The sequence below is a fragment of the Staurois parvus genome, unplaced genomic scaffold (assembly GCF_062004578.1).
Source record: "Staurois parvus isolate SC_StPar_1 unplaced genomic scaffold, SC_StPar_1.0 ptg000168l, whole genome shotgun sequence".
NCBI lineage: Eukaryota > Metazoa > Chordata > Amphibia > Anura > Ranidae > Staurois > Staurois parvus.
Window position 1 is genome coordinate 5,491,725 of NW_028317964.1, and position 16,494 is coordinate 5,508,218.

Genomic DNA, 16,494 nt, shown 5'->3' on the forward strand with positions numbered 1-16,494 from the left:
TATAGACTCCAGAGAGTGAGAGATATATTATTTTACCCCTGTACAATTAGTAATACCTCATCTGGAATATGCAGTTCAGTTTTGGGCACCAATTCACAAAAGGAACATTGGGGAACTGGAGAAAGTACAGAGAACGGGAACCAAACTGATAAGAGGCATGGAGGAGCTCAGCTATGAGGAAAGATTAGAGGAACTGAATTTATTCTTTCTTGAGAAGAGGAGATTAAGGGGGGATATGATCAACATGTATTAATATTATCAGTGGTTCATATAGTGAACTCGGTGTAGAGCTATTCACCCTGAGGTCATCACAGAGGACAAGGGGGCACTCTTTACGTCTGGAGGAAAAGAACTTTAATCTCCAAACACAGAAAGGTTTCTTCACAGTGAGAGCTGTGAAAATGTGGAATAGACTCCCTGAAGAGTTGGTTCTGGCCAGCTCAGTGGATTGCCTTAAAAAAGTCCTGGATTCTTTCTTGGATACACAGAATATAACTGGATAATAACATTTATAGGTAAAGTTGATCCAGGGAATATCCGATTGCCTCTCGGGGGATCAGGAAGGATTTTTTCCCCTGCAGGAGCAAATTGGATCATGCTTTGCTGGGTTTTTTGCCTTCCTCTGGATCAACTGTGGGTATAGGATTATACTTTTTTTTTTTTGGTTGAACTGGATGGACTTTTGTCTTTTTTCAGCCAGACTAACTATGTAACTTAATTCATCCAATTCATATAGTTACGAATAAGAGCTAGCAGCGCAAAACTGACTGTGTTTCCGTGCTCCCACAGTGTCTATTGTTGCTGTATTGGTGTTTTAAAGATTATCAAAAAGTGAATGTAGTTTTCAAGTGTGCAGCTCTTTGGATCCTATTGCATTTGTTCCAATAGGCTGGGTGAGCGGGTGAGCGGGTGAGCGGGTGAGCGGGTGAGCGGACACACCTGGAGCAGCAAGATAAACATGGGGGTTGATTTACTAAAACTGGAGACTGCAAAATCTGGTGCAGCTGTGCATGGTAGCCAATCAGCTTCTAACTTTAGCTTGTTCAATTAAGCTTTGGCAAAAAAAAAACCTGGAAGCTGATTGGTTTCTGTGCAGAGCTGCACCAGATTTTGCACTCTCCAGTTTTATTAAACTGACCCCACTGTGCCCAAATGTGGTATTTTCTATTTTATATTAATGAAAACATTCGACCAGCACACGAAATAGCCTAAGAACATTTGTTTTTATGCCCCATTTGTACAGAACCAATGTACATGCATTTTCAGTGGCCGAAGTGTCTCTTTTATTATTATTAATAGACTTTTTAGTATACACAGATATTTGGTGCCTAGAGTAGATGAAACATTGCTTTAATTTTGGCTTTGTTTTACCTTGCTTCAGTCTTTATTTACCTTTACCTCCTGTCAATTTTCCCTAAACAGATTTCTTTTCACAGGTGTCAATGATATAAAAGACATTACTCAGTGTTTGTTTGCTGTTGTATGTATCTCTCAGGCAGCAAAAGGTTATAATTTAAGCCTATTGAGATATAGGTAGCTGAGGTCCCTGTACCATGTACAGAATGTTGAGTAGTTGCCTAGTAGCGTAGCTTGGGTGTGCCTATGCTGTTCTGTACACATTGGTAAGAGTTACTAAGGAAAACAAATACACAGGGACAGGGATGTAATGGCATCTGATGACTGCAACTAGTTTTTATTACATCTCTTAGAGATCAGTGTAATACATAGTAACACAAGTAACACATCAAACTACTGCCTGAAATGTATCAAAAAGGCCTAAAGGTGTACTCCAGATAAAAGGATGAAAGCCAGCATTTGGTTAGTTAATATCAGAAATTTCTGGGAAAATCAGTAAGCCCATCACACAAGCAGGAAATTACATTTTGAGAGAACGTTCTGTACACCATATGTGTACAGAACACCTCCAGGTAGCCATATTGCATTACAGTTAATAGAAGATTACAACACTGCAGATTGAAAAGGAAAGGTCATTTTTAATAACATTCAATTACGATATGACTTGGGTCGCAATTGTAAATTAATTTTATATATATATATATATATATATATATACAGTATATGTACAGTGCTCAGTATAAATGGGTACACCCCTTTTGAAAAGTAAGATTTTAATCAATATTTCAGTGAACACAAGAACAATCTGCTAAATTTTTACAAAACTGAGTTTTACAGAACATTTGTTTAGGTCATTACATGAAAGTAAGTTTATTAATATAACTTAGATTAGTTTTACTCAAATTAGTTGTTGCAAAAAGAATATACCCCACAAAAGAAACTACTCCATCTAGTATTTTGTATGACTTCCATGGTTTGCAAGGACAGCACCAAGTTTTCTAGGCATGGAATGAACAAGTTTGTGACGTAATGCAACATCTGTCTTTTTCCATTCTTCAAGAACGACCTGTTTTAGAGTTTGGATGCTGGACAGAGAGTGCTGCTCAACTTGTCTCTTCAGAATTCTCCATAGGTATTCAATTGGGTTCAGATCAGGAGACATGCTTGGCCACTGAATCACTTTCACTCTACTCTTCTTCAGAAATACAACAGTGGCCTTAGATGTGTGTTTTGGATCATTGTCATGTTGGAAAAGTGCACGACCACCAAGGGCATGGAGTGATGGCAGCATCTTCTCTTTCAATGTAGAGCAGTACATCTGTGAATTCATGATACCATCAATGAAATGCAGCTCCCCGACACCAGCAGCACTCATGCAGCCCCACAGAAGGACACTGCCACCTTCACGTTTCACTGTAGGCACCATGCATTTGTACTCCTCACCTTTTTATCACCATAAAGTTTTGAAGCCATCAGTTCCTAAAACATTTATCTTGGTCTCATCACTCCAGAGTACAGAGTCCCAGTAGTCTTCTTCTTTTTCAGCATGGGCTCTGGAAAATTCTAGGTGAGCTTTTTTGTGCATGGGCTTTAGGAAAGGTTTCCTTCACGGATGACACCCATGCATGCCATTCCTCTGCTTACGCCGTATTGTGTCACAGGAAACAATCACCCCAGTTTGGCTTTCTAATTCTTTAGCTAACTACAGTGAACTTGCATGGCAATTTTCTTCAACCATTCTCATGAGAAGATGCTCTTGTCGAGGTGTTAACATTCTTGGCCAGCCTGGACGTCTCTGTGAGATGGTTGCAGTTCCATCTTTGTTAAATTTTTGTATCACTTTTGCTATAGTATTCTGACTGATAAGTAAAGCTTTGCTGATCTTCTTGTAGCCTTCACTTTTTTTGTGTAAAGAAATTATTTTCTTTCCCAGGCCTTGTGACATCTCTCTTCCATGTGGTGCCATTGCCAACAGCATGAAATGGGGAGGGGTTTTCTTTGTGTAACGCCCTTATAATCAACTGTCTACTGGACACCTGTTTAATGAATAATTAGACTCACCTGGAGTTGAATTCTTATTAATTAGGATTTTGTTGTCTAAAATGTAGCATTTCTCCTAAGACTTTCATTGGGCTGTATCCATTTTTGCAACATGGTCTTGAATTAATTTGTTAGGAAAACTACTTTTTTTGTGTGTGCAAATTAACAAATCTTCTTTGCAAGCAATGGCCTGCATTTGTGGGAGTATTTTTTAGAATAGTATCCCATAGAAAATGTTAATTCTGAAAGGACAGTAAAGGTTTTCTGAGAAATCTGTTGGGGTGTACTCATTTATGCTGAGCACTGTATATATATATATATATATATATATATATATATTTTATTTATTTTTTTCCCGTATGAAAGTGAAGTCACTCAGCCAGTCCAAGCACGGGATCGATCTCAATACACCCAGCAGCTTCGACTGGCAGCTGGCTTAGCCTCTCAACGAGCTGCTGGGAGACTGAACCAGCTCCTCCCCCAGCCCGGCACTTCAGTGAGCACAGGAGGGGCAGAGCAGAGCAGAGATCCAGAGACTGACAGTCACGGCTCTCTGCTCAGAGCAAAAAACTGAGTGATCAGAGGTTTTTGATCACTCAGTTCTCAGTGTAGAGCCGGGGGGGGGGGGGACAGATGCAGCATCAGATTGATGTGGGATCCACCTAGGTAAGTATAATTTTTTTGGGGGGAGAACCCATATTTTTCTTTTATCTAACACAGATCGTTCAAAGTTCACATGTTGGTAGAGTATCTCTTCCTTGTAGTAACTCTTTTTTTCTTTTTTGTTGCAGGTAAATAATGGATTCCAAGCAAAAGCAACATGCTGTCCTTGAGTTCTTGATGAAGGAGGGGTGCAGGCTGTATGGCACTGATAGTCTCTCACTATGTGGTTTATCTTCAGTGCTGGTTCCCCCTTCTTTAAAGTGGTTCTAAAGGCTCAAGATTTTTTCTACCTTCATGCATTCTATGCATGAAGGTAAAAAAAAACTTCTGTGTGCAGCAGCTCCCCCAGCCCCCCAGCAATCCAGTGATATGCACGAGAGCCTTGGCTTTCCGGGGACTCTCCCTCCTCATTGACTGGGACAGCAGCGGGAGCCAATGTCAGTCACAGCCAGTGAGCCAATGAGGAGAGCAAGGAGGGCGGGGCTGAGAAGCGGCTCTGTATATGAATGGACACATAGAGCAGTGGATCGGAAGCAAGCCTGCTTGGGTGCCCCATAGCAAGTTGGTTGCTCTGGGGGCACATGGCAGGAGGGAGGGGAAAGGAGCTCCGGCAGGGAACCTGAGAAGAGGAGGATCAGGGCTGCTCTGTGCAAAACCATTGCACAGAGCTGTTAATTATAAAACATTTGTAACTTTTTTAAAATAATTGCTTTTAGTATTGCTTTAAACTTCTTCATTCATCTGTACACATTGCTCTTGTCAATGATGTCATCTCCATAAACATTCTTTAGTCCTCTGTGGATGTTGGACATCCTGCACTGCTCCTTTGTCAAGAACTCAATGACGGCATGTTGCTTCTGCTTGCAATATATTATTTACCTGAAATGAAAAAGAAGAAGAGTTACTATAGAGGAAGAGTTACTCTGCCAACATGTGAAATTTGAACAATCTACCTAAGTTAATGAAAAAATTATGCCCACTTTTTCATTACTTTCAGTACAGCCCTCATACATTTAAACATGTTTTTGTAAGATTGTCATGGTGCTGTGCAGTGGCATACATAGGGCAGGGTGGCATGTGTGGTCTTCCTAGGTGCTCCCAATTACAGGGTGCATCTCAGGCACTGTCTGACTTTGGCCAAAAATGCCTGCATAGTTCCAGCTCTGATGGAACAGGGGCAATAAAATGACTGCCATTGTGACAGGGAGGCTCTATAATAACCAGTAGTGTTACATGGGGCACAGCATTACTGCTAGGGTTAGGGGTACTTTTACACTCACTACCAATATAGGGGAACACTCCCGTTTTCACTGAGCTGCTTATCTAAATATTATTATTAATATTGCTGCTGTTATTATGTGTTTAATTGTATGATCTGTAATGTAACACACTGCACTTTTACTGGTTGCAGGATGTTAATTAACCACAAGATGGCAGTGATCTGCAAAATAGTTATTACAGACTTTAAAGGATAAGTTCACCTTTTAGACAAAAATAAATGTAATTTTTTTTTGTCTACAGGAGCCTGGAAAGCATTTCACCAGCGGTCAGTAGATATCTGCTTGCCGTACGGGATGTATGAGCAAGCAAATATTCTGACAGGAAGCTTCAATGAACTATCACACCATGGTAGTTCATTGAAAACTACAAGCTGACAGCCGCTAAGGCTGTTGGGATTTGCAGTTCATTCATTCAAGAAGTCCGTGAATGAATGATGCCACCGTGTGGGCGGAGCCCTATGCGGCCACGCTGTTTTCAAAATTGACAGATAGTACTGGGAGAAGTCTGCCTGTACTATCTGTAAGAGGGAGGGGGTTGGCGGGCGCAGCTACAGCTATGGGAAAATGCTACATGTTCCACCCTAAAAATGGATGAAACAAGTAACATGTTCCCAAAGGTGAACTTATCCTTTAATATAGCAAAGAAAAGCATAGTTGAACTTGTACTACATTCCCTTGGCCAATTACTTATTGCTATGAGCACTGAGACCCTGGGATTTCGGTTGGGGTGCTCCTTCCATCCTTTTCTACTTTACTCTCCCCCCCCCCCCCCCGTATCCCCTGCATTGCCTATACATTTTGACTCTTCCATAGGGATGATCTTTACTAAAACTGTGCATCCCTTTGTTTCTTGTATAGTGAACTCAATATATATGCATCTCACCCACCAGCGCCTGTTTGTGTGGTATAGGTGCACAGATTCCACTTACGTTTATCTGCATTGCTCCTCTGTTATGGCATGATTAATGTATTCTTTGATATGCTAAACATTTTAATCATGTGCTACAATTTCTCTACTTAAAGGATAAGTTCACCTTTTAACAAAAAATAATAAATTTTTTTGCAGGTAAAAAAACGTGCATTTGTTATTTTTTGTTTGTGGAGCCTCGAACGCACTGCATCAGCGATCAGCAGATCTCCTGCAGATTTGTCAGTATATCTGCTTGCTCGTAAGGGCAAGCAGGTACTTACTGACAGGGAGGCACAATGAACTAACACGGTACTGTGGAGCGCCGTGGTAGTTCATTGAAAACAACAAGCTGACAAACGCTGCCAGGTGGGCAGAGCACCGCATGGCCGTGTTTCTTAAAATTGTGACAGCTAGCGGGGAGGTGAAGATCCCCCGCTAGCTGTCACAATGGGGATCGGGGGGGGGGGGGGTGCACCTCTATCTGTATATCTGATCGCAGTCACAAACTTTATTTTTTAAAACGTTTTAATAAAAACGTATTGAAAGAGAAATAGATTACATTTCCCAGAACAGCTAGCAAAGGGGCAGGAGCAGGACTGACAACTCATGGGGCCCCAGGTAATAGAGGATCATGGGGCCCCTGTGTCCTTGCCCAAACTCAAAAAATCCTATGAAAAAGGTACCAAGGGCATCTCATGGGGCCCCCTACTGACCCCGGGCCCTCGGGCAGTGCCCGAGTGTCCAAATGGTCAGTCCGCCCCTGGGCAGGAGCCTATATAATTTGGAGCCTGGTAACTCCTGGGGAGGAAGGGAGGAGACTGTGTAAGGGTAAGAAACTAGTGTGAAACTCAGAGGGCCCAAGCCAGATCGGGTCACACCAGAGACCCAAAAAGAGAGACTACAGACCACTGGTATCGCTGACAAGCAGGAGAGTCGACCCTGAAGACAGGTGGATTGTGGTATTGTGATCAGCATTCTTCCTCAGAGGGACCTGGAGAACAAGGGGAACCCCCAACTGAGCAACTACCTTTCGCTGTGCTAAGAGTACAGACCAGGTCCCAAAATACTCAGCGGCTCCTGAGGGGGTAGTGCTACATTAATGAAAAGAATTTTGTTATATAATGAAGGGTGGATCAAAGAAATGGTTCACCCTAGGTACCCACCACCGCTGACCCCAAGTCCTCAGCACCACTTCCCCTTCAAATTTCTGGGTAATGGAATGTGATTCCTGTGCCCACCACATACAAGATAAATTAGGAAACGTGCAGGCTCCAGATGAGGTCCACCAGCAGCTGGAGGAAAGAGTAAGGGAATGGCTTGCTGTAAAGGCTATGGGATCGAAAGAACATAATCCATGTAATAAATTGCAACTTTAGGCCTCATGCAGGCTGGACATTTTTTTTAGCTGCTTCTAGTGACGTCTGGCATTTGTTTTCCTGCCTCTTAACTCCCCTGCATTTTATCCTATGTGTCCAAGCATTTAGTAGAAGAAAAGTTTAAAATCAATAAAAAAAACACTGCCAGTGCATCCAGGAGCTGCAGGTTTTTGGCAGAAAAAAAACGCTTGATGCATCTAAATGCATATAAACCCGCGCATTAATGCTTGGCACATTTAGCGCTTGAGCGTTAATTAATTTCAATGGTCAAAATAAATTATTTATTCTGGCCAATGAAATGGTCACACACTTTTACAAGCATTGGGGGGGGGGGGGGGGGGGTGGCTAGATGCCAAAACGCTGCTGCCAGGAAGAGGCTTCTAGGAGAGTTAAATATTACAGTCTTAAGGGTTGGTGGTGGATTTTGTTTTCTTCATTTTCAGCAAGTTTAGGTACACTTCATGAACATAAGCTGATCACCCAAGGGAACCACTCATATTGGCAGACCATTACTGAGTATGTACGCATACATGCTCATATTAGTCAAAAGAGATTTTGAAATTCTCCCCAATGTTTCAGGGCATGCACTGGCCATCTGCAGGAAAGGGCTATCAGGCATAAAATTCAGTTTTGGAACACAAATTAAGTAATCAAAATATCTCCACCCACAGTGCTAATATCGCACATATATTGAAAGGATAATCAGTCTTAAATATGGTGTTAATCAGTCACAAGTTCTCCATCATGTTGCTTTCACATCTGATATGTGATGAATCTACTACCGCATTTTAGGATTTTTTTGTATAATGGCAAGGGGCAATCTTCATCTGATCAGTGAGCTTAATGCACAACTCTGGGCAAGCAAAAAATTATCCATTGCAGTGTGGCTTTGCCTGCACTGTAAGGGTTCATTATTTGTTTGGGTATAGAGGAACAATAAAAGGACATTTGCGCACCCGAACCTCCGCTTTTCCCCACTGCTAGACCGGTCCTTGCTTCCCCACTGCTCCAGCAGTCTAGGGTCTGTTGTCATCGAGCATTCATTGGCCTGCCCTGGATGTGAGGAGTCCTTGGGACAATCCACTGCCAGATCGTGGGGGACCGTTAACTGTTGGGGGAGCGGTGGATGAGGTAAGTACAAGTGCTTCTCCTCTCCCCTAGATAAAATGGACAATTAACCCTTGCAGTACAGATGTGGGCCCACTACAGGGGCTAATTCAACATATTTTAGTGGCTCCTAACGTAGATTGATATGTGTACTGTATAAAACATAATTTGCATGCAGTATATAACTTAGGTTCTAGAGTAGACCCTCACTATCTAATATAGGCTGAAGTTTTTTTTACCTTTATGCATTGTATGCATGAAGGTAAAAAAAAAAACCTTCTTTGTGCAGACCCCCTAATTCTTACCTAAGACCAATCCCAGCTCTCTCCTTCCTCATTGGCTCAGAGACAGCAGCAGAAAGAAGCCAGTGAGGAGGATACGGGGCTGAGCAATGCTCTGTGTGTGTATGTCTATGGGGCTTGAGAGTGGGAATGCACAAGTTCCCCCAGAGCAAGCAGCTTGCTATGGAGGCACTCAGCAAGCGGGGAGGGGCCAGGAGTGCCAGTGGGGGAAACCAGAAGAGGAGGATCGGAGCTGCTGTGTGCAAAACCACTGCACAGAGCAGGTAAATATGACATGTTTGTTACAAAAAAAAAAAACCTTTAGTATGACTTTAAATGTGAAGTCAAATGATTTTCATATGTGTTTGTATTTTTGTAATCCACATCAGTGTGGGGAGACTTGAAAAAAATAGTTGAGGGTTTCTTTCCCTGCATTTCTCACAGGTAGGGCAGCACGTTTAAATGAATATGCTGTTCTACCTGCAACATGCACATGCAAAACATGCACTCCCATATCTGAACCAGGGCTTAGTTTCAAATGTGTAGAATTTTGCATGCTCTGAATGTGAACTGTTCAGTAATACTGTGGTCCTCACAGTGGCTTGTATGGGTTTCCTCCGGGTGCTCCAGTTTCCTCCCATACACCAAAGACATGCTGGTAGGTTATTTGGCTCCTGTCTAAATTGACTCTAGTATGTGTATGTGTGAACGTGAGGTAGGGGTCTTAGATCTTAATCTCCTTGAAGGCCATGCTTGATATGAAAGCACAGTATTTGTAAAGCGCTGCGTAAATTGCTGACACTATATACAGTAAATACCTATAATAAGAGGCATCTAAGCGTCATACCATCATTGTCCACAAGATGTCAGTAGAAACTGTGATTTGAGCAATGCACTAGCTTTGTCCAGTGCTTCTTATCACAATGGGGGGATTTACTAAAACTGGAGCTCAAAAGATCTGCTGCAGCTCCGTAAAGAACCCAATCAGCTTCCAGGTTTTCTTGTCAAAGAAGGTTAATTGAACAAACTGAAGTTAGAAGCTGATTGGCTACCATACATAGCTGCACCAGATTTTGCACTCTACAATTTTAGTAAATCAACTCCAGTAAGTTAGTAGTTAAAGTTTAACATACCAAATGATGCTGCTCAGTACTTTTTCCTACTGTTTGTAATCATAAACTGGAGCAACTCCCAACTGTCCCTTTATTGGAGAGACATTCTTTTTTCTTTTTCTTTACCCTATGTCTCCTCCGCAGGTGTCCCTTTCTAAAATGCAGCATAGGAAAGTTGCTGAAATTGTAAAGCGCAGAATGGGGAAACAAATAATAACTAAATAAATATATAATATATATGTATTTAATGGTTTACGGAGTTATTTTGTGTTTCCGCTAGTACTCTTATTTCCTCCCATGCTCCCAATATACAAAACATATCGGTAGGCTTATTGGTTTCTCTCTGAGTTGGCAGTACAATGTGTATGCTTAATGGTATTTGATACACCAAAGAAGGTTATTAATAGGGGGTCCCAGACTGAAGTGTATGGCTTAAAGTGGTATTAAACCCAAAATCAAACTTTTTTTTAAATTGCAGCTTACCAACTCTTAGATGTAGCAAACATACAGTGATTCACTGATGAGGTCATATTTATGATGTCTCCACTAATCAGCAAATGAGGGTCTTTTATACATATTCACCTGTACGTCCCTGCATGCAGCAGTTTGGGTGTGCTTTACATGTAGTCCAGTAATAGATCATGCTCTGCTTCAGTATGTCACAGTACATGTTGGCATTGATAGTTCCCTCAATGAACTGTAGCTCCCCAGTGCCAGCAGCACTCATGCAGCCCCAGACCATGACACTCCCACCACCATGCTTGACTGTAGGCAAGACACACTTGTCTTTGTACTCCTCACCTGATTGCCGCCACACAAGCTTGACACCATCTGAACCAAGTCAGTTTATCTTGGTCTCATCAGACCACAGGACATGGTTCCAGTAATCCATGTCCTTAGTCTGCTTGTCTTCAGCAAACTGTTTACGGGCTTTCTTGTGCATCATGTTTAGAAGAAGCTTCCTTCTGGGCCATGCAGACCAATTTGATGCAGTGTGCGGCATATGGTCTGAGAACTTACAGGCTGACCCCCCACCCCTTCAACCTCTGCAGCAATGCTGCCAGCACTCGTACGTCTATTTCCCAAAGACAACCTCTGGATATGATGCTGAGCACGTGCACTCAACTTCTTTGGTGGACCATGGTGAGGCCTGTTCTGAGTGGAACCTGTCCTGTTAAACTGCTGTATGATATTGGCCACCGTGCTGCAGATCAGTTTCAGGGTCTTGGCAATCTTCTTATAGCCTAGGCCATCTTTATGTAGAGCAACAATTCTTTTTTTCAGATCCTCAGAGAGTTCTTTGCCATGAGGTGCCATGTTGAACTTCTAGTGACCAGTATGAGAGAGTGAGAGCGATAACACTAAATTTAACACACCTGCTCCCCATTCACATCTGAGACCTTGTAACAGTAAGGAGTCGCATGACACCAGGGAGCTAATTGGCTGATTGGGCCCAGTTTGGACATTTCCACTTAGGGGTGGACTCACTTTTGTTGCCAGTGGTTTAGACATTAATGGCGGTGTGTTGAGTTATTTTGAGGGGACAGCAAATTTACACTGTTATACAAACTGTACACTGACTACTTTACATTGTAGCAAAGTGTCATTTCTTCAGTGTTGTGACATGAAAAGATAGAATAAAATATTTACAAAAATGTGAGGGGTGTACTCACTTCTGTGAAATATTGTAAATTATAATAATATAAAAGCTAATAAAAACACATGAGCAATGACATACTTAAAGAAGAATTCCAGGTATGAATATTTTACCCATAGTTACATTGGTCTAGCTTGTACCAAGTAACTATGCATATACCAATACGCCATACCTGGCCAATGCTCCTGGAAGCTGGATATCACTGAAGATATCGCTACTCCTGGGATCTCCACTTGTTTCTGGACCCCTTGCCGAGTGGCTGCCCTGCTGCTTGTGAACGTAAGGAGGTTGCCTGCTTGGCATGGGCACCATTCAGAGAATGCTTTCTCTTTTGTGAACGAATGCAAAGCATTCTCTGATTGAACGAGGAGGAGAGGTGGGGTGAGAACCTCACACTCTACACCTCGTTCAATCAAAGAACGGTGAATAGTGCTTGTTCTGAATGGCCAGCCTCCTGTGTTCAGAATGTAGCAGAAAACTGCTCAGCATTGGACCTGGAAGCAAGTAAAGTCCACAGGAGTAGCTGTGTCTACTTCAGTGATTTCCAGCTTCCAGGGGCATCAACCAGGTATAGTGTATACATGGTAACATTAGTTCAAGCTGGATCAGTGTAAATATGCATAAAATACCTGGAATTCGTCTTTAAACCTACATCTACATGACTAATGTCTATGGTGTGCTGTCCTGGTCCATTTATCATATACGTTTTTTAAGTAATTTGTGGCTACTATGCTTTTCATCATTTAATTTGTTTATTTTCTGCAGGCGTCACCGATGCCCACATATTCCTACAAAGATTTTTGAAAAATCTGGACAACCATGTGTACTGACTGAATATGTGGAGAAATACCCCCAGTATGGTAATATACAACCACCAAACAGCATGAAACCAAAGCAACAGTACCAAGGAAACCGTGGGAAAATGGAAGGAGTAACAACCTTTAAGTAATGTTTTGAATGCTTTATTTGGAATTTGAGGAATATTGCAGCTACCACCATTACAGCCCAATTCCAGGCACAACAAAAAAATACCCTTGCACTGTGGCCCCCTGCACTGCAAGTGTTAAAGGCTCATTATGTCTTAAGGGTGAATGAATAAGGAGAAATACCTATTTCGTTCTCCAGCAGTTTCCACCCAGCAGTGCGTCTGGGTTGCTGCAGCCTCCTCTCTAAGCCACTCATGGCCTTGGTCACTTGCTTTCCCCTTCAATTACAATGTAGGGTTAATAACCCTGTGATGCCAAGCGACTGACTGTAGCCTGGAGCTCCAGGGAGGAGAGCAATGAAGTGGGGGATGTGGTAGGCATAATGAGCATTTAACCCTTGCAGTGGTGGGGTGCTCACTGCAATGGTAGATATTATCTAATTCCCAGTTGGATTTTAATCATGTGAACATTACATTGGATGTACATTCTTTTAGACCAGGGGCCAGTTTACTGACCTTCAGACTTTACAGGAATAAATAATATCTCAGGCTTGGTGATCAGTTGGCATAACAAAATGACATCGCACTTGTGATCAGTAGGAGGAGGAATACTGCCCCATCATTGGTATTAGTGGAAGGAATAGCACACCATCATTGGAATTAATGGGAGGAATAGCGTCCCATTGTTGGTGTCAGGGAGGAATAGTGCTCTATTATTGGTATAAATAGGAGGAATAGCACCCTATCATTATTATTAATGGGAGGAATAGCGCCCCATCGCTGGTGTCAGGGGAGGAATAGTGCTCCATCATCACTATAAATGGAAGGAATAGGACCCTATCATTAGTATTAATGGAAGGAATAGCATCCCATCATTATTATTATTATATTATACAGTATTTATATAGCGCCAAAAAGTTTGCTCAGCGCTGTACATTATAGTGGAAGACAGTACATGAGACAATACAGTAACAATACAATACACGAGGGGTTCGAGGGCCCTGCTCCTTGGAGCTTACAATCTAGGAGGGAGGGTATAGTGGTAAAGGAGGAAATGGCTGTGGGGGATGGAGTGGTAGGAGGAGTGGAGGAGATCGGCAGTTAGGTGAGATCATTGGTATCATTGTGAGGAATAGTGCCCCATCATTGGTACTAATGGGAGGAAGAGTGCCCCATCATTGGTACTAATGGGAGAAAGAGCGCCCAAACATTGGTGTCAATGGGAGGAATAGTGCCCCATCATTGGTATTAATAGGAGGAATAGTGCCCCATTATTGGTATTAATAGGAGGAATAGCGTCCCATCATTGGTGTCATTGTGAAGGCAAGGAAAGGGCTGCATCTGGCCAATGGGCCACAGTTTGGAGAACACTGTTTTAGACAACAGACAAAAGAAGTAAAATAATGACTTTTGTTCAAATCATTATTGCTGTGCTGAGAAGATAGATTTGAAGAGGGACATTTAGATTTAAAACTGGCTTCTGAACACAATTAAAGAAAGCCCCATTGAGAAAAATAATGCATCCATTGCTGACCTGCTTTGGGAAATACTAATTGCCTGACTGTCATGTTAATACTTTGGCCTAATCTCTTTTTGCTTAAAAGACCTGGAACAAGCATGAAGATCAGGAAAGTCAGAGTGAAGCCAGGACTCCTGATCTACATATGCAAGAGCCATTGATTCAACATGACCGCTAACCAATTTGTATTTTCAGAAGTGGAGCTCAGCAATAGCACACTCAATACTTAAAGCTGAACTCCAGGCAGATACAAAAAGGTCCACCTCTGGATACATTAATGCATCTTTACGTGTATTCCTTTAAATGCAAGCAGTGTAACTACCTTAGTTTGACTTGCAATCCACTGTATAATAGAGCTCAGATTGGGGAAGGAAGAAGCAGCAGAAGGAGCCAATCAGTAGTGCTGCACTGCAAGGAGCATGCTGATAGCAGGGGAGAGCAGAGTGACTGACGGATCAGCTCATCAGTGTTCTGCTTCTCCTTTTACTGTCCAGTCACAGGTTAGAGGAGGGACAAGGCCTATACATGTTACGTAACTGCAGAAAAACTAGGGGCTGTGCTATGTGTCAGAGGTGTGTACATCTCAGGAGTGGATGAACAGAAATACAAATCCTTTGGCGGGTAAATAGACTTCCATAAATTATATTAATTTCATCTATTTGAGTTAGCTGTTTGCCTGGAGTTCAGCTTCACTCTAGCTATATACAACAGACTGCAGCAGAATGTGTACGTGATAAGGCCTGTGTGTTGTTTACACAGTAATGTAGTATATCATTACTGGCTCCAAACATCTAATGTGAACAGTACGATTTGTTTTAACCAAAATGTTCCAGGGAACCCTGTAGATGTAAGAAGGTCCCCGTAGATATTCAATATGTTACCTATTCTGCTTAAAATCCACAGAAATCAGGGATAAGGTAATGAAGGAGTGTTAATTCTCTTGTGTCTAAATACATTCCATGAGTTTCATGACAACAAAACATGCATTTTACCATATGTACAGTATTAAAAGATAGTAATACAGCAATACGTATAGCAGTATACTAGTAATATAGAAATAATTTAGATGTCATTTAAAATAGACATTATAGTCATTCTGAATCACTTGGTTTCTGAAGTACATTTTGTATTAAACACTTGTATGTTTCAGATCAGATTATATCCCATATGATGTAACAAACCGCCCTGTACGACCTCATCAAGAATATCAACCAAAGCCTGGACATATTGATCTTGGGACAACCTATAACCGAGATTTTAATACTCATAAAATAGAACCAGTGGCACCTGCACGTCCAGTAGAAAACAGACAAATTAACATGGGGAAGTTTGACACAAACCCTACATACAAAGGTAAGTTAATCAGCCTGTGGTCAGTTACAGTTTCAGACTATCCTTAAAGCCGGCCATACATGGATCAAAATTCACCCGAATCAGCAGGGACCAGATGAATTTTGATCCATGTATGGGTAAGCTGGTTGTACAGAATGCCAACTGACTTCTGTGCAACTGCCATGTTGGATTTTCATCTGATTGCAGGGAAGTCTCCCCACTCTCAGAATACAATATGTCAACAGGGAGGATTTCTCCATCCACCTTGAGTGTGTGGATGGTGGAATCAAGTCATCTGGTTGAATGGTTGAATGAAAATAAGACTCATCTATGGGCTTCTTAAGATACTATTTGCATTATCTGTTTTGATCCAGTAAAAGTCTTGTATTTCAGGTACAAAACCAATTTTTTACTATGGGGCTGGTTTACATCTATGCACTGTGGTTTTATGTGGCTGAAAAGGAACTTAGAAACACCAATCCATTTACTTGCTTGGGAGACACTATAAGGCTGTATGTGGTGTTATAGATTAGTACAATGTTCACAAAAATTGTTTGACACTGTATTATGTCATCACATATTTTAGATGCATAAATAATTTGTTTACTTTTACATTTAGCTTGGCTTAAATACAGCAGTACCACCCAAATCTAATTCATTTGAACTTTTTTTAGGTAGTTTTGGCTGCAACCTTATTGATATGGAGATGTTTTTTCTAGCCCTGATGAAGAGGACACTCTTCAACCCCCAAAACACATTGGATACTTTCTGGGTTGTCCCCCTGGCTTTTATTGGAATAAAGCTGTATCTGGACCTCTTAGCACTGGTGTGGAGCTTTAATGTCCATTTTGCTTAGCAAGCAGTAACAGGCTTGAATTGATCCATGGAAGTAACAGCCACAACAGATTTAAAAACTATCAGAAGGTTCCTCTTTAA

General features: G+C 41.7%; 1 protein-coding gene across 1 annotated transcript in view; it reads left to right on the forward strand.

Annotated features, from left to right (window-relative positions):
• Nucleotides 1–16,494, forward strand: part of SAXO2 (stabilizer of axonemal microtubules 2) — a 42,885-nt gene that overhangs the window by 14,323 nt on the left and 12,068 nt on the right. Inside the window, exons 2-3 of the mRNA XM_089676418.1 lie at nucleotides 12,548–12,727; nucleotides 15,377–15,579. Of these exons, the coding sequence (XP_089532544.1) occupies nucleotides 12,548–12,727; nucleotides 15,377–15,579 (383 nt within the window). The remainder of the gene's footprint in view (nucleotides 1–12,547; nucleotides 12,728–15,376; nucleotides 15,580–16,494) is intronic.